Source organism: Ischnura elegans, chromosome 11, assembly GCF_921293095.1.
Source record: "Ischnura elegans chromosome 11, ioIscEleg1.1, whole genome shotgun sequence".
Lineage (NCBI taxonomy): Eukaryota > Metazoa > Arthropoda > Insecta > Odonata > Coenagrionidae > Ischnura > Ischnura elegans.
Genome location: NC_060256.1, coordinates 86,014,489 through 86,033,206, shown reverse-complemented (window position 1 = coordinate 86,033,206; position 18,718 = coordinate 86,014,489). Strand labels below are relative to the sequence as shown.

The window sequence follows — 18,718 nt, the reverse complement described above, 5'->3', positions numbered from 1 at the left end:
CGAAAGAGAATAGTATTCGGTGATTTTGTGGTGACATTGCAGATATAGGTGAGACAATCCTTCAAAGAAGACTTGTATGAATATGAAAAGACAATGGCCTATAATCAGCTGGAAATCATCAAATAGAAGCTAAAGATAGGTATGAAGGAGGTTAAAACAAGCATTTAACTATAAAAACAATAGCTGAAGAGGTCTAAGAGCTTTATTTTAGTAAGGAAGCCAAATTACCGGTAATGGACGAAGCAAGAAAGAAATAGTCTCTGGAATAGCAAAGGCGAAGAGAGAGGTTTCTGTACAAAGTAGAATCTTCTTACAACTAATAATAAAAGCATAGAAGCAAGGAAACAAATCGTCAGATTCTCTAAGGAAGCGAGGCTTGGCCGTTGTCAGCAGCAGAGAAGTCAAGAGTGGAAGCATTTGAAAAGTGGCGTTACCGAAGAATGATGAAGATAAAATGGGTCAGCCGAGCAGGTAACGAGGAAGTTCTGAGAAGAGTGGTAGAAAAGAGAAGTCTTTAAAAACCTTAACCAGAAGACGCGGCAACTTAGTTGGTCACATTATGAGACATGATGGCCACATGAAAACAATCGTATAGGGACAAGTCAAAGGGAAGAAGGGAAAGGAAAGTCCGCGAATGGTTTACACATTCCCGGTGATAATAAAAGAAATACGTCACTATGAAAAGGCTAGCTGATAGGAGAGAGGAGTGGAGAGCTACGTCAAACAAATCTTAGGATTGCTGAGTAATTGCAAATTTATTATGATGAATTATGATGATGGTAAAAGTAGAAGAAACATTAGTATATGTGAGGTCAGAGTAAATGATACGCTCATGAGCACTCAAACTGGTGGTAATGTAGTCAAGATCCCGACTAACAATAAAGGAGAACAGCCAATGAGATGAATTCTTCTGGGGTTTGCAACCGGGTCACGCCTTCCACTGACGACAAGGCGACAACACCCTAAAGACCTTGGCGGGGATAGATATTGAAACACCATAAGCAGACGAGCTGACCAGTTGGCAAACCTGAGTGGAATTCATCTCATTAGTGTGTCATAAAAGAACTTAATTTGATATTGACCACACCCAACCAATTCGCTATTAGTACGAAGAATAAACCAAGTTACCATATCAGTGATCGACTGATAAAAATTCCGGTACTTTTTTTCCCAGCGGGAACAAATTAAGAGAAAGCATATCACAATAATCAGTGCGTACACAAACGCTTTCATAATACATTCATTCCACTTAATTTTCGGAGGTATATTTCCTTTCAATTGCGATGCATTGAATTGACGAATCGGCGATCAAAAAAATGTTAAATTAATTTAAACAAGTAACTATACATTTAAGAATTTAGTATGAGATATTATGATGGTAATAGCAGCATCGGAGATTACGGAAGAAATTAATTTTACCTGGAAATCTAATTTTAATCTTTGTTTTGAACATTCCAGATTTCTGTCCCGAAATTACTCGTTTGACTGCAGTACTTTAATTGTTCAGTGAACATAAATAGCCACGTGCTAGTTTGCATGCTCCTTACTCCACTATCTCTCTATAGCCGAAACGAGGTTTCATTAAAAGGTTTGCACCGATAAATCTAGATATCCTCCGAATATCAAGACCTTAATTTTCCCAAATGTGGAGTCTTCAGTAATGAAGTTAGCGAAATCATAGGAAAACTATTTTGGAGATTATTAACGCTTGCTTGTCAGTCCCTCTTAGGACCCCTGGAAAATTGTATTCCGTGCTAATGCAGTTCTTGCGATGCCGTTTCCCGCGAATTTGTACTGTGGAAAGTTCCATTAGCGAAAATACTTCGTAACGTTGCAAGGTTCGAGTCTTTTCCTTGGGGCAATGGTGTTAACGTCGGCCGGCTGTGTCTCTGGCACCCACAGTACAAATATTATAGATATGAAAAATATCTTCTTTAACCAGCATGAGTGTAAGCATTGATAACATGCGATACAAATAAAATTTATTAATAAGCAGAGGGCTTTTAATTTTTGAAGGAAATAGATAAGTCAAAAGTTTTAAAAAAATATGAGCGTACATATCACCTCGATAGTCGTGAAATACATAAATAGTCTTCGATATTAATCTCTTAAAAATCATGGTTACATCATGACTTTAAAAAATCAAGTATTGTTCGATTTCAATCCTTTTTCGGCTGAAAGTGCGAAAAGGCGCCAGAAATAGAAACAAAAATTGGCAGTTACGCCGTAGCTAACACACCTCACTTAAATAAAAAATCAAAATGAGAAAATTGGAAATCTGCGATATAATTCTATACAAAATTCTTGCAATTTAGTACGTTATGATGCCAATGCCACACTTTCCCTCCATTTACCGCGAATTTTTGCGTACTTTATTCGGCATATTTTTGTTCAAAAAATGTCTAAGGTAAACAAAAATTTTCAAAATACATTAATTGAAAAATGTCACAAATGTATTTAGAATATATGTGCTACGAATGTACAATCATTAAATATTGGCTTAGTAATACACATAAAAATTTACTCATTGGATTTTTGAATGAATAGTCCACTTTAGCCCGAAAATAGCAATAATTTATTGTGGAAATGCAGCCCAACCGATAATTTTGATTTTTAAAATGTTATAGTTTACCATTTCACCTGTCGTGACAATACATATTTTATGAGGTTTTGTATTTAAAAGAACAAAAATTAGTTCACTACGACTTAAAAAGGCACAATTCCATTCTTTTATGCATCGTTTGAGGAGAGCTCCATATTTTCTAATCGTGAACTGAAAGTAACGATTTAAGCTTATCAATTATTTAGACGACGCATTAATCTCGCTTGAACAATCTTGTTTATTGATTTATTTTTCTTTAAAAATTACGCCACTAAGAGCGCATTGAGTAGACCTGCCTGTATCTACAATGGAAAACCTTCACCGCAGCATATTCTTGGAAGAAAAAAATTTGGAGCCATGAAATACCTTGCAACGAATAACGCACATTCTGGCAGAGAATTTCAAGATGATAGGCTAAGTTTGAAACCACTGGTACGTCACGAATAAATTAAAAAATACCGCACGCCAAGTTTTATTGATTGCTGCACTTAAATTCTATACAAAGCAAAGAATATCTACTATGGCAAGTGACAAAATCTCCGTTCCTGGCAGACAGTATTTGAAGGAAAAATGTCCGAAATAGTTTCGTTGGAAAATCCCAGGGACGTTGTAATTTACTGAAGGGTATTCTATGATCGGAACCTCTGGTTTCGAGCGTGGAACGAAGCGTGGCAGGCGTGCTTAGGTAGGATAAGCTTCGCCTGCTTTGATCAAAACATTGGCAATCCCGATAGGGTCAATGCTTATCTACTATTTGATAATAATTTTGTTCACGACACGTCAATGTATTAAAATTAAATATGGAAAGCACACCGTAAAACTTTTATTTTCTGACTTCATAGGTAGGCTTCGCGAATTCATCTCTCAGACTTTTTTTCCAAAGGATAAATTATAATTACTGATACGTGAAAATCACATAAGCTATAAATGCGATATTGATGCGATACACATGAATAAATGCGACATAGGCGCAATAAGTGGAATTTTGTGATATTTACCCGAAAATTTGCCTTTTCGATGGCATAATTCGTAAAATTTAGTGCAGAGCCCGCCCCTCGCTACGCCACTGGATGTTGGGCCTTACTGTTTCATAAACTGTTACACGTATTTTCACCGGTAGCTACTAGAGAGGTTGAGATAGAACCCTGGTAGCTTCTGCGATGCTAAGCAAATATTTCTTCCCAGAAAAAACTGAGTTTGGTTATACTGCACTCCACTTAATCTGGACACCAGTTAGCATTAAAATTTTACGAGTGTAAACTTGTGATTTTCCTCCACTTACATTGGTATTCAATTTTATTATAGCCAATGTAAATCTAACAATTGCATTACAAAAGTAATTTTCCGTGCTATCCCCATCAATGAAGTGGTTAGCAGGACGCAGAGTTTATAGTGCATTAATAAAGGTATCGCGAATTTCGGAATGGCAATCACCGGCTAAATACAAGTGATAGCGTTTTTCATTTAATATAGCAAATTTGTGGAAAAAACTTCAGTCAAAATATCAGTCAGAGAATGAGTCCAAAAATTGGCAAACCAAGATGGTGGAACTCTGACCAAGCCATCAACTCGGAAAGAGCACCTCCAAATATTCCAACCTCTTTTGAAAATCCAAACAATACTGACAAGTGAATAGAGAGAGAAACCCAATTACTTGGCGAACAACACTGAAAATAAGCGATAATGTACGAAAAAAATATCATAATTTTGAATGTAAAAGATAGATGTGTTTACTCACGTCGTGTATCCATGAGAGTCTCCTCCAGGGTGGGTTCGCTTGCACGTGACATTCGAAGTAGACGTCATCGCCCTCCTTGATGTCGTCCGGGTTCAAGGTGCTACCCAGCCGCAGCGACACGATCGGCGGATCTGAAAAATACCCAGAGAAAACGGTTATTAATTTGTAGGATCGTCAGGAAACTATGCGGTCATAGAAATGTTTTTAGAGTAAGTGGCGCAGATGGGGATGATGTGCAGTTTTAATTCTGCCATTGAACAAATATGAGTTTCTGATAGAGGAATCATATTTTTTTCATTATATCGAGAATTATTACGGTAAATATTAATGTCCACGCGAAGTGTTTAGAATATAATGCATATAAAACAGGAATCCAAATTACCAATGATGGGCAAAGCAGGAAAGAAAGAGTAGAAAGCACATAGCTGAGAATACAATAACAAAAGTAAGGAAAAAATTCTTCAGATGGCATTATGGTGTGATGAAGACAATCGTAATAGTACAGGTGGAAGGGAAGAAGGGCAAAGGACGACCCCGGATGAGTTACGTAGGACAGGTTATAAAAGATGTAAAAGAGATAAAATACGTCGCTGTGGAAGATTAGTGGATGGGAGAAGGAATGGACAGCTGCGTCAAACCAATCTTAGGATTGTTGGCTGATGATGTTGATAATGCTAATAAAACCAGCGGAATTTTAATCCCACTAAGGTACTATCTTGTACGAGGCCTGCTTATATAATAACTATACATAGCAATATATGTTTGAATATCTGAGTAAAAAGAAAAAAATTACTCAAAAAACATCACAACGATTTGTGTTCACATAAATACTGGATATCAGCGCAAATTGTTAAACTTTGGTTAAAGAGTAAACAGATGGGAATTTTTCCGTTCCGATGTATTACTCTTTCCTTCATGGATTTAATGCTAGCTTACATTTTCTAGTTCCATGAGAACTATTCAGATTTAATTAGCAATAGTATATATGTTATAAAAACAAAAGAGTCATATCGCCAGTACGTAGGCCATAATTACCACGTTGAGTATGATGCCACATTTTCCTACAAAATACAAATATTTCCAGGTGAGGTAAACAGTAGCTACTAAATATGTATACGAAACAATTAAAAATTTTTAATGTGAAAAATTACATACATAATGACTCACTAACAAATGGAGTATATAATAATAAATTACACCTATGATAGGAAAAGCCGATCCCAATTGTATAATTCGTTCATGTAATATAATTTAAACAGGATATACTGGGTGAAATCAACTCATCGATTTTATTGAAAAAGGTGCCGTAGCATTTTCGTAGCAATTTCAACGCTTGGGTAGCGAAAGAAAAAAAATATCGAAAATTAGAATAAGAGGGGTAAGTGAAAGTAATTTACGTCAGAATTCGAACAAAAGACAATCAGAAAATGTTCGCTTACCGAGGGAATTGCGAAAGAAATGTGGAAAAGGAAGAACCAAGAGAGAATAGTTATCAGGTGTTCAATCGAATTTGGATTGGGAAAAGGAGAAAGAAATAGAACGGGCAGGGTTCTGGGAAACAGGCATTAAAAAAGGAAGGAAGAAGAGAAAGAGAAGAAAGGGTCTGGAAAAAGGAAGGGATAGAGAAAGGAATCGAGATAAAAATTAATGGGAAGACATAAGGAACGTTGGGTTAGAGAGAGACTTTCGCATTCCGAGCCATCTCTTAGCAACGGAAAATGTCGGAAACTATAGGTGGCTACTCATTACACGGCTTCCCCGTTTGAAAATCGTATCATGAAATTCCTGCATTCATGCCTTCTTTAATTTCCTCGCAGGAGTAATTATCATTATGTTTTTTTATAAATATATGTAAGACTCGTTGGGTGTGGCAACAGTAAAGAATGAATGGAAGTCGGGAACGAAAGCATTGGGAGAATTAAAAAAAAAAATAAGTGGAACCTCATAGAAGGAAAAGGAAATGTGTGTTACATGGTTTTAAATTTATTCGAGAGTATTTAGAGAAACAAAAATGAATGAGTGTCGCCTTAATGTTCGCGAAAATTTATTTCAGCCCGGAAAAATAATTTCCTGCCCTTATTATCAAATACTCGTTAAGGCATTCGCTAAAATATATAATTTACAGAGCGGTAATGGGAAATTTATTCAATTCGAAAACGTTTAATTTGAGAAAATGTTCATAGAGAAAATAACGCTAATATGTAAGAGATAACAGGAATTCCCTTGTGTACGCTAAGTACAGGATTTTGATTAATTGCTGAAAATACGGTTTGAGTAAAAGAATTGACTAGCAGGCGTAAGGTCCACCTCCAGGGAAATTTATAAGAGACTTGTGCGAAAATGAAAGTGTCTTATTAAAAGTATTCAAATAAGATGGCAACCTTACTCACTGCAGTACAACAGAAGGAGCAGTTTAACGTATATGGAAATTGTGGGAAACTGTTTGATAAAATGGAGTTGGTAGTTACATGAAGGTAATAAGTTAATATGCTTATAGTGATATAAACAAGACCTTAAAAATTATGCTCTCATAAATACCACCGTGGACTCTTGCCGTATGGAAAGCACCGAAACTCGACCATTCAAATTTGTTCGCTGAAGTGGAAAACCATCACCTTCTTCACTCACTGATTCAAACTGAAGGTTGGCAAGGCTAGGGTAGACCTCGCCCCGTTCTAGGCTACAGTCGTGTGAAAATCACACATTTAAGGTAGGGTGGCCAGTTCCTTTCCCTGGCTTTTCTTGCATTTCGAGGATTTCTTTGAGGATTCCCGAAGGCTTCAACCGGGACTTGAAACCAATACTCCTAGATCAGCAGCCAATCGCTCTACCCATTGTGCTACCACGTTCCCCTAGCAAATAATAACCGCTAAATGACGCACGTAAGTAATTAGCATTAAGGCGCAAATGGCGCGCATATGTAAGATAAAAGAAATACAAATCAACTCGCGGTTAAGTTTAAAACCACTGAGTGCGTACACTTGATCCCGATTGAGGACCTCTACACATACAATTTAGCTGCTAAAAAAGCGAGATTACTCGGCAAATAAGTAGTTGTGGAGAAAAAGTGACGGGAGAACTAGGCTGAAATGAAAAGTTTACGTTTGAATTTTTCAGCGTTCCCATCCTCGTCGTCAGAAATGTGGGTTCAAGACTGAGTCTGTAACCTCAGACTATGTTTTTTTCCTAAAAACCCTTTAATTTTTTTTCAAATTAGAGTTTTTTCTGGAATCGGGTTGGTATGGTGGCTGGAGTGTAGGCTTCCCACTCCGTGGGCTCCGGTTCAAATACCGGCGGTGGCATGGAATTTTTGGGGATTACCCGATCCCTGCTTGAATGTAGGGTGGAGGACACCTCAAGCGTAACACTCCGTCCGTCGGATGGGACGTTAAGCCGTGGTCCCCTTGACGACTTTTGTTAAGAGCAGTCTAATGCCGACGCCGGGTTTCTATCCGCCCTCCTTTACCTACCCTTTCCTCAAGGTGCAAATGACGTGAGCTCTCGGTCGCCTCATCCAAATGTCATATATCTTTTTTGTATAGCTCTTTCAAGCAAATATCCATCTCTTTTCTCCAAAGCAATCCCCCTATCTATCCATCAACAACTCCATGACATCATTAAATAACAGTTTCTAAATATCAAACGATACCTTTCACGCAACCGTAACACCGTTCATTAGTAACATGTATCCAACTCAAGTTAGAAGCTCCAAGTTCAAGTCGACAACGTTCACAAAGTAGGCGCAAACCGTGGAGAAACCCGAGAAGAAATCGTACGAAGGAAAAGCCTTCGATTCTAGGTGCTCGAGGTGAATTGGGGGGAAACGCTTAGATAGGTATAGATCCATTCTACTCAGTCAATGAAAATGTTTAATGAATACGGGGATATGTGCAGAGAAAGGCCTCGGAGGGGGTGAAGGAAGGGGTAGTTCTGGTCCCGTGGGATTCTGGTTGTTGGGGGATACAGAATGAGGAAGGAGGGTATGAGGTAGCGGGGTTGTTTGGGAAGGAGTCGTCTTAATGAAGGCTCGGCTGCAATTAAGGGTGAAGGGAGGTTGTGCTGAAGATTGCTCCGCGGAAGGAGCTGGGCGTGGTTTGGGCTCAAATGGCCAGGAACTGGAGTGGAGAGGCAAGATGGAAGGTCAGCGCAGATAGGAGGGTGGATTTCGTCCGTAACTCCCTCTCTTTCTCGCCTTTTGATACCCACCACCGCCTCAACAATCATTGCGCACCTTTCAACCGTTTAAAGAATACTAAGCAGATAGCTTTCGCTTTGGATTCGCCTTAGCAGACGAACAATTACTTGGTTTGGAATTTTAATCAGTTTCGCCAAAAATAAATGACATTTATTCCATTAGAAATACGTGCCACACAGCAAACAATGAAATATATAAGAATTGATCTTTGTAATTTCTGAATGTGACCTTTAATGGGCAGGGCGAGGGTTGTGCGACGCATTTTTATCTTCTATCAAACCAGGACCCTCTCAGGTAATTATTTTTTTTCATAGTGGCAAGTTTTCCCATAGTAAACTGTAAAGTTATCCGTAAAGGCAGGCCAGGTTGGGATGAAAGCTTCTCGGGTTTCCAACCCTGACCCGGTTGGAAACCCGAGAAGCTTTCATCCACGCTATTCACCGGGTAAAGCTCAGATTCTTCATCGTAGGCCAGGTTATCTAAAACGCATAATAATACCGCCATACTACTGTTTTTTCCAGCTGAAAAAGCCTTTCATCCATTCGTGAAAAACAAATTAAATAATTAATTAAAATATTTAAATACCATTGTACTATTTATTACGGTAACTATTCTACTATTTTACGCTTACTAATTTTGATATTTTGGTTAGCTCATTCGTTCATTTAACATTCCTAATTAAATTTTGAATGGAAATAAGCAGCATGTGTGCCAGCCTTGGTGGCGGCGGGGTAAAGCTCTCGTCTGCCAAGCAAGAGGTCGCGGGGTTCGAGTCCCGCCTGGTTACCCCTTATCCCTAATTAATAATAAGTTATCCCTAATCATGTTATGGTTGTTTGTGTATTTTAAATTGTCAACATGTTCATGACCCCAGTGTGAAAGGCCATGTAGAGCTCTTTTCGGCGGAATAAAATAAATAAATAAAATAATAATGCGGAAATAAATAATTAAAAATACCGAGTGACGCGTGCTATGCCCGGGCAGCAGAATCAGGACCCACGTAACCGCTGTGCATTAAATATTTTTAAATGTAAAATGGTTTGCGAAACATACAAAGTTGTATTGATGAAGGAAATATCCATATTTAATGAAGCTATCAATTAATTTTATCATACGTGGAGAAATGTTAAAAATATAAAAAATATTAGAAGAACAATTACCTGTCAAAATTACGGCTAATGGTCCTTCCATGTCACCGATCCTTCTAGTTTATGAACACATATGTATAGTATAATCTACATCTATACCTACATACCACCCCGCAAGCCGCCTAAAAAGTGTATGGCAGGAAGAGTTAGGACACCAGCCGTCAACATATAAAAAAGAAATGCTCAAAAAGTTACGAATATCATTTATTAAAGTCCTATATGGTTCGGAGGAGAAACGAATTCCCACATCTATGCGTTCGACAAATTATCCCTCTTAACCCTCCGTCGGGCGCAATGGATCTGACGGGCACAGCGCGAGTGCTTTTACATTTCTTCGCGCAATTAGGCGGCATACTTAGACTCTTATACTAGCTGTTTGTTTTGAAGCGCTCTACGCAGCCTTTTCGCTTAGTTTGGCTTCGGCCCTCCCCACGAGAAGTTGTTTAATTTTGGATCAGAGAAGCTCATTGCGCCCGAACTCGTCACCATTTTAAAGGTACGTATTTTTGATAGGCAGAGTATTTTTTAGGCATTTTCACTCGATGCTTCTACGATGTTTACTACTCGATGCTTGAATACATTTAGTGAAACATAATTACCCAAGGAGCGCACCTAGCTGGATCGGTTTGGAGCCACATGAAGGGGTGAAAAGGTGTGTACTATATATTACACGTGAGACATTGTTTAAGTGTTGAACTACACTAATAATATTGCATTAACGTTTCAAGTTGCAGCTCTGAGCCATGCTTTGACTTAATAATGTCTTCCCGTATATTCGCCTAACAGGCGCATTCGCCTGAACTCGGGAGCTCAAATATTGCGCCTGACGGAAGATGATTTATTGCTTCAGTCAAACCTGGAAATATAGTGTGGCTTTATTAGTATATTCTCCATGTCGCTCTTAAAAAGATCAATTGCTCATGCAATCGCAGCATAGCGCGCAGCCTCCGAGTCTCCAGCGGCTCCCAGCCTAATTCACTTAACATTTGCATAACGCTGTCTGTACGCTCGTAGCAGTTTTGACGTATCGCACAGCCTTCGTTCGTATTTCATTCACTTCACGGATACAGTCTTTCCGCACCGCATCCCATACGCTCGCTGCACATTCAAGATGCGGTCGGATGAGTGTGAATTAGCCCCTTTCTTTTACATTCTCATCCGAATATTTTTGACCAACAATATTGCAACAATGCACTGCGAAGGTGGTAAGGGAGCCATTGCAGTGTTTGCGAAGGAGGGAGGGATACGTCTGGATTGGGCCCAGGAGTACGTCGGCGGGCAGAGTTGGGAATGGGTCGGTTGAAGATCCCATTTCCTGAGTCTTCGGAGACACGGCTCGAATACGGATGAAGCTATTCAATCACGAAGAGTCCGGCCAGAATTCCATTCGGACATTGCCGAAGCTCAGATGGGAAAATGCTTTGCGCGTCGATTCGACCCGCCAGGAAAAAAGTACCCCATTTTGCGACGAGATAGCGACGCCACCGTGCGAGCATGAAATATTTCGATTTTTTCCCACTGCCTGAAAAAGTAAATAAGTAACATTGCGTACTAAATCCATAATGAAACGACATTTGCGATAAGTGGAACCCTTCTTGTGCATCAGAAGACATCAGCGCTCCAGCGGCGAGCGAGTGAATTTAGAGTTTCAGGCTTTTACTTGATTAGTTAACTAATTAATAATATAATAAAGAAATTATCAAACAGGTAGAAGTGTAGTAACTAAAATTTTCAAAGAACCATTCATTTTATATAATCGAAAATAATTGAAACATGCCAAAATCACCGATAGGAATAACATTACCTCGACAACTTTACTTCAAATTTAAGTAAAGTTGTCGAGGTAATGAATAACAGTACTTCCACTATGCAATGTCACTTAATGAAGAATATATCCATAAAAATTGATTATGTGTTTATAGATTAAATGTAGATAGAAAAAAAAGATCCTTAGTAATTTTTTTATTCAATGAAAGTTACTGTACCCTTTTTTAAGTTCTATTTTGTTAAGAGGTAGGTTAGCCATCTAGATTCCGTCTCTTCTCACCCACCATGTCTAGCACTTCGTTGTTCCTTCTTCTATCCGTCCCATTGACTTTCTCCATTCCACTCCACAACATCATCTCCAAAAGGTCCCGTCTTTTCTCGTCCTGCTTCCATAAGTGCCCATGCTTCCACACAGTAAAACGCCACAATCTACATCAGTTCACTAGCCTATAGCGCCACCTATGTTGGCGCAATTCTACTTTGACGTTCCTGCTGCAATATCCATTTTCCTATAATGCGTTACCCAGACTGTTGTATTGTTACTCCTGCTCAAATATCAATATTGATAGTTTAGTGAAACATACTTTCTCTCATATTTAGGACATGCATTCGAAATGAATTGTAGCACCTATTCTCTATGCTGTTGTTACTCTCGCAAAAGATTTTTACAGAATTAAATGAACAGCAAAAATAACGGTAAAACTTTCACAGTTATAATTTCTAAAACTATAGTAAAAATAAAAACCAGGGTGATAAAGCAAATTTTTTCCGCAGTCGTATTCTCCGTAACATTTTTTTTGATAATAGGGTAAATAAATGCATTTTTTACCATCTTAGCTATCCCAAGGTGTGACGATTTGGAATCAAATTCAATGTTAGTGAAAGTACAATTTCGTCCATGAGCGTAAGCAGTGATGCTATGGAAAACACATTTGAATCATAGCACTTGCACCATGGTATATGATTGTTCTTAAATCCTGAAAATTTCGCCCCAAAAGTGCGACTCAGACGTGAGAAATGTAAAATTTTGATTGTTGCTGCCCATGGAGCAGGAAAAGATCCGATATGCTCTTACATTTAATCAACAGCAAAGGTGATGGGATTGAATAAAATTAGGAATGAAAGATTAATAATGTGTTCAAAATATACCACCACAATCTACGAAACAAAAGTTCGAGAAAGTAGTATCAATTTAAACAAATTTCAGATTGTGATACATACACATTATCTCTTAAATGCGTTGCTGGTCAATGTTGCCCATTATTTTAATGGTACCAACATTAGAGGATATCGATTAAAATCGAAAGAAATTGTAGTGGAAAAAAATAAATTATACTCCACCCATTTTATGAAAGGAATGGAGGAAATTATCAGCGAGTTGATTCAAAAACTAATGACAGAAGTGAAAATTTTTTCCCCTAGATGGCGACACTTTCATATAACGGAAATAAAAGTAGATTTTTGCTACTCTTTCAAGAAGTAAAGAACCGCTAAAGTGCAGTTACTCACATAAGCTGTATTGTATAATTCTCAATTGTACTAAGGGTGAATAAAAAATCTAAAGAAGTATGCATATTAATGAGTTTAAATTAAACCACCTTAAAATACAATGTACGAGCAAAAGTCGTAGATATTAAAATTGATTTCAGCAACTATCAGTGACTCGTGTTAATTAATGTATTATCCACTCTTGCCCATTCTTGCATTACACACGGGGAATTTGGAAAATGACGAACATAGAAATTAACTATTGTACATACCTATATGGGCACGTATCATCAAAGGAACCAATTTGTTCATTAGTAAATGTTATTTTCCGGTGAGTTTAAGGTAAATATGCGAGCTTTATCCAATTGATCATCGACTAAACAATTTATACCCCAATATTAAATTTAAAAAATGAAAGAAGATACAATATCTATTGAACCACTGCAAATTAGAATGCTCTATCTTATGTAAGGATATCTTAATTTTATCTCAATGGCTAAATTATTTCTGCGCAGATTTAGAAAATAAATCCTCAATTTAATACCTCATTAGGTACTTAAATGATACGTTCTGTGGTAACGTATGGGTTATGAAAAGATTCATATCATAGCATATGAATGATTGACTACCACTGTTACTCGTTTTCGTTTGATTTGATTAGTACCATTCGGATGATGAATCGCCTGAGGGTCAAATAATTGTATAAAATTACTATTTCTCGTAGGTACGAAGAGAATTTCACAACTTCAGCCTATTACGAGGACGGGATATGAAGCCCAGTTTTAATGAGAAACATAGAAGGAAAATAACGACCGGTCGTCGAATTACATCGGCCCTCGAGGGCAAAAGAGATAATTTTGGGTCAGAAATGACCCATATATGGACCCGTCACATCGGCATTCCCGGTAATTCGCTATCCATTGCGACAGAGAAAATAATCGGACGTGATAACTGGATGGGTATAATATGCATCAAAGGAAAGAAGCAATTTGCGAGCTATCATTACAGTCGGGCTGCGGTACGTCGGGCGACCCATGAAATTGACGCAAACGAGAAGGAAGGCCCCCGCGTCACAGAACACACGAAATATTGAACTCCAACAAATACCTGACAGAGAGAGAGAGACAAAGAAAGGGAGATGGGAATAGCTCTATTCCAAAGCGAATTGGAGATATAATTACTGGAATCAAACGAAATTCGGTGAAAAGGGAACATAATTGAAGAAAATTAAAGAAATTGACCGCAAAAAGTGATATTTTTTCAATGCATTCTACTGTGCTCCCACAAGTTGAATATTTTATGTATTTAATTCATTTGACTAATTGTATTTTGCATGCATGTAAAATTGAATTACGCAATTAATCTTATTACACTTTATTTTTTCATCAGGAATGTCAAAACGATATGCTTTGGAATTTAAAAAACCAAAAGTGTAATCGAGAGCGCGGAACGACTATCGTAGATCAAAAACAACACGTAACTACTGAGAAAACACCAACAGTTAGTATCGCTGTCGAAAATTTTATGCTTATTTGCATCTTATATCGAATTCGTAAATATATCATTGCGTTTTCTTGTCTTCGTGAATTCGATTTAGCAGAAAAATCTAGCCTCGCTCCGAAATGAATTACATCTAACGTTGATCAATCCTCCACTTTGAGGGTGATTGAATTTACATTCTTCGTTACTTGGTCACTCATTACGACGCTTGAAACCAAAATATTGCTTCCATATTGTCGACCCTTTGCACAACTGTCAGCGTTTTCGTGTTATTCTAACAGGTTTTACGTGAATCATTTGCCAAATTTAGCCTTAGATGATAGTTTGAATGAGTATCTATAAAAAAACATACTAATAGAGGTGAAGCATGGGGAAAGAATTATACCACATCCTAACAGAGAATTTAAATAAAAGTTTGGAAATTTATGATATAATAAATACATTATATGGTGAACATTGACGGAAAACTAATTTAGTGTTATATTACTCTAGAAACCTTTCAGTAGGGAAAAAGTTAGGACTAACCATAAGCATGTTAAATTCTTTAATTGCAACATTTCTCGAAAAATTTATACAATATGCATTAAAAATTATAAAATGAGTCTCAAAATCCAAGAAGACAGTAAAATCAAAGCGGATAAACTTTTGCAACTACGCCATGGTCAAATGGGTCAAATAGAGGAGTGGACACGAAGGAGGATTTTTGGAATTGAATCGGATATGGATACATTAAATGGACCCAATAAGTGAAAATGGGGATGCTAGCATGGTTACTTTTTTATCAGAGGTCGTTCCAATAGTCCTTTGGAGAGAAAAAAACTGCAAAGAGAGCTGGAGGAAGAATAGTTCGAAGTTGGAGCGATGGAATCGATTCCGTTCCTCGGCGTTAAATGGCTTTCGGATCACCCCTATTTGACAAAGATTGCGCCAGAATCCATGTCAGTTGCAGAGGTTATTCTATTTTTATCCCCATGGTGGAATGAGTTGATAATTATCAATGAGGTAATAGTTTAGATGAAAAGGCTGAATTTCAGCGGAAATGCAAATAAGTAATTTTTGAAATTCTACCTGTTTTAATTACAGGTAGCAGTATTGCAGTGCAATTACAGGCTGTTTCAGGTGTTTAAATTGTACAAACCTCCTACAACCGTTTCCCAACCATACCTACTGCAACGGTTATTGTTAAGTGAACGAAAATAATATATATCAATACGCATCTCACTATGAAACTATCTCACCGGGAAAAATCGTACCTTCGCATTTGAGTTTTCCTCGGTGCCTCTAATATCCTCACCGTTTTCACGTGCATGTCTTTAACATGAAATTTCAAAAATTCGCTTTATCCAACGTTCGAAAACTCTTAAGTAATCGAGACCGAAGAGCCACCTGTTTAATGTAGAAATGTTTCGCAAGTGGTGATACTTCGTAAAATCGTCCAAGTATTGAAAAACAACTAGATTTTTATCCATATTTCGAGGGCTGTCGACAGAAGGTCTTAACGGGTCACTTCCAAATAAACGTACATTTCCTACTGGCAAATTTAAAATAATTAATTTTTGCTTATATAAAAACCAAAATTGTGTAAATACAGCTTTTCAATAATTCAATCTAATGATTTAAGTGGCAGAGATTGGTGGCATTATTTACATTGTTATTTTTTAATTTTTAGTCTTGTGCTGTCTACGTAAATGATATATATGTCCACAGACACAGGTGAAGAGGAACTATTGTGGTTAACCACGAGAAAAAGTTCGATTTCTTTTTCATTGGACATTCTGTAACCAGTCATAGTGGATCATCATGTCCGTTACCATCTGTCGTATCCATGAACTACAGAGTTCACGAATATGATATCCACGGGCATGACGTCCACGGATATGACGATTACCGGTAAAATAAGTTATAATTAGGACTGTCATTACTACATTGAACTTGCATCTTATTGATGTAAAAGAAATCTCAATTGTAATTAGTACAAGATTTTACTTTTACTGATTTTTACTTCCCCACGGGCATGACTGATGATCGCGGCTGTTTCAAAAATCTGAACTGAAATTTTCCTTTCTCCGTTGAAACATTCACTAAACCACGTATGAACTCAAACCCAATGATCAGCCCAATAAGGCTGATAATCTCCTTCTCTACACACTGGTTGTTCAGGGCTGCCACCATTTCCTATGAAAAATTCCCCCTTTTCCTGTGTGTCCACGAGCACTGCAACTTAGGTAGGACTTTGCTTTGCTGGACTGCAACTTTGGGTAGGACAAATGTTTTATTTTCAATTTTATAATAAAAAATTATGGAATAAAAGCAACCGAAAAAAACTATTCAGGAATCTTTATATTGCTTTAACTTGTTTAATGATAGATTTCATAATAAGTTATTTACATCTACATCTACGTAATACCCCGCAAGCCGCCTAAAAGGCGTGCGGCAGGGGGTGTTAGGACACCAGCCGTTTAAAGTTAAAAAAAATGGAGTGCTCCAACGAAGTTGGGACAAGCGTTTATAAAAGTCATTTATGGTTCGGGGGAAAAATGTTTTCCCATATATATCCGTTCGGCAAAACATCTCTCTTAATTTATCGCTTATATCGGTCCTGGAATTATAGTGTGGCTCTTATATTATGTTCTTTGTGTCGCTCTTAAAGATATCTATTCTCAACCGTTCAAGCAATCTAAGCCTAGCACGCAGCCTCCGAGTCTCCAGCGGCTCCCAGCCTAATTCGCATAACATCTGGGTAACACTGTCTGTACGCCCATAGCAGTTTTTGACTAAACGCGCAGTCTTCCTTTGTATTTTAATAAGTTCGCGGATTAGGTATTTCTGCACCGCATCCCATACGCTCGCTGCATGTTCAAGGAGCGGTTATACGAGAGCCAAATAGCACCTTTCTTTTACTTTCTCATCCGAAAATTTTCCTTTAGTAATTTAGCAAAGGTTGTCAATACAATAAACACCCCTTTGAAAATCTACGAGGAATTGCCGACGGACATGACGGATCGTAGTATGTGGGCATTAAATTTGGGGAATATGATTTACTATTTAGTAATTTGCCAGTTAAATAAGTAAAAGGGTACAGAAAAGATGTCAGTTTAGTTTTAACAGTTTTGGTTTCTATGGCAAACGATGGACATATTTTTGTACGATAATGGGCGATTGACCCCAATCTCCTGCTAATTTCACCGATGGTTGAGGGAATGCTGCTAGGTAGTCATGGAGAAACTGAAACCACTGTCTCCTAGCCGGTCTGCTCATCATCCTGGCTTTGTGTCTCTCGTCAATTGCCTGACGATTTCGATTAGCCGGCCGGGTATTTAAGTAGAGAGAAGCAGATTTTGCTGATAGCGCCTCAAATAATCCCGAATCCTTTACATCTCGATTTCTTAGGCCCGTTTGACATGGACGGGGACGGTCCGCATTCCGCGCTACGAGCGCGGGGAGCGGTCGCCGTTGTCCACATAGGCGAGGACGAAATCCGTGCGGATGATCCGCGGGGCGGAGGGGCCACTGAAACAGGTCTGTGCTTAGTACACATGAACGCGGGCAGCTGATGCGGACCGAGCAGATTTGCCATTGGCAATAGAGCGAGCTAAGAGATGACAGTGCGAGTGCGTCTTTTCGCCATGGATAGATAAATTGATGCTGAGGAAATAATTGAAAAAATTATATTCATCAGCGCGTATTTGGGTAAATATGGTCACCTTTTAATGTTCTTCGTGCCATAATACAGAGCACCCAATGTTAGACTGTGCAATTTCTCATTAGCGATAAAGAAAAGAAAGATGTTATTGGCATCCATGTTACTGTACTAATAATATAAAAGTTGTTGATTGATTAAGTTATTGTATTCTGAACCTGAAGACTTAATAGGAAAATTAAATAATAATTACAGCATAAATTGCAATACCCAAAACCCCCTTTGACGGGAACTTTTTTTCTAACCTGGTGTAGAGCAATTGCTTGAATTGCTCTTGGCAGTATGACGTTCTTCCACCTTGGCAAGCTACACATACCTGATATTTTGCCGGAAGTGAACGGATTTCGTCCGCGCTTATGTGAGCAACGGCGACCGCACTCTGCGCCCAGCGCGGAACGCGGACCGTCCGCATCAATGTGAAACGGGACTTAGAGATGCCTCGTAGTGAGGGTTATCAACATCCCAAAAATCAACAGGCTATAGATTTCTTACCTCTGTTATACCTAATACCTACTTAAACCAGCGTTAATCCATTAAATCTCAACATGCTTAGCTGGAAGTAGGAAAAATTTTCAAATTC

At 38.2% G+C, this 18,718-nt stretch overlaps 1 protein-coding gene across 1 annotated transcript in view; it reads right to left on the bottom strand.

Moving 5' to 3' along the window:
* LOC124167659 (neural cell adhesion molecule 1-B-like) overlaps nucleotides 1–18,718 on the bottom strand; it is a 282,959-nt gene that overhangs the window by 99,858 nt on the left and 164,383 nt on the right. The window contains exon 7 of the mRNA XM_046545643.1: nucleotides 4,341–4,471. Coding sequence (XP_046401599.1) covers nucleotides 4,341–4,471 — 131 coding nt within the window. The remainder of the gene's footprint in view (nucleotides 1–4,340; nucleotides 4,472–18,718) is intronic.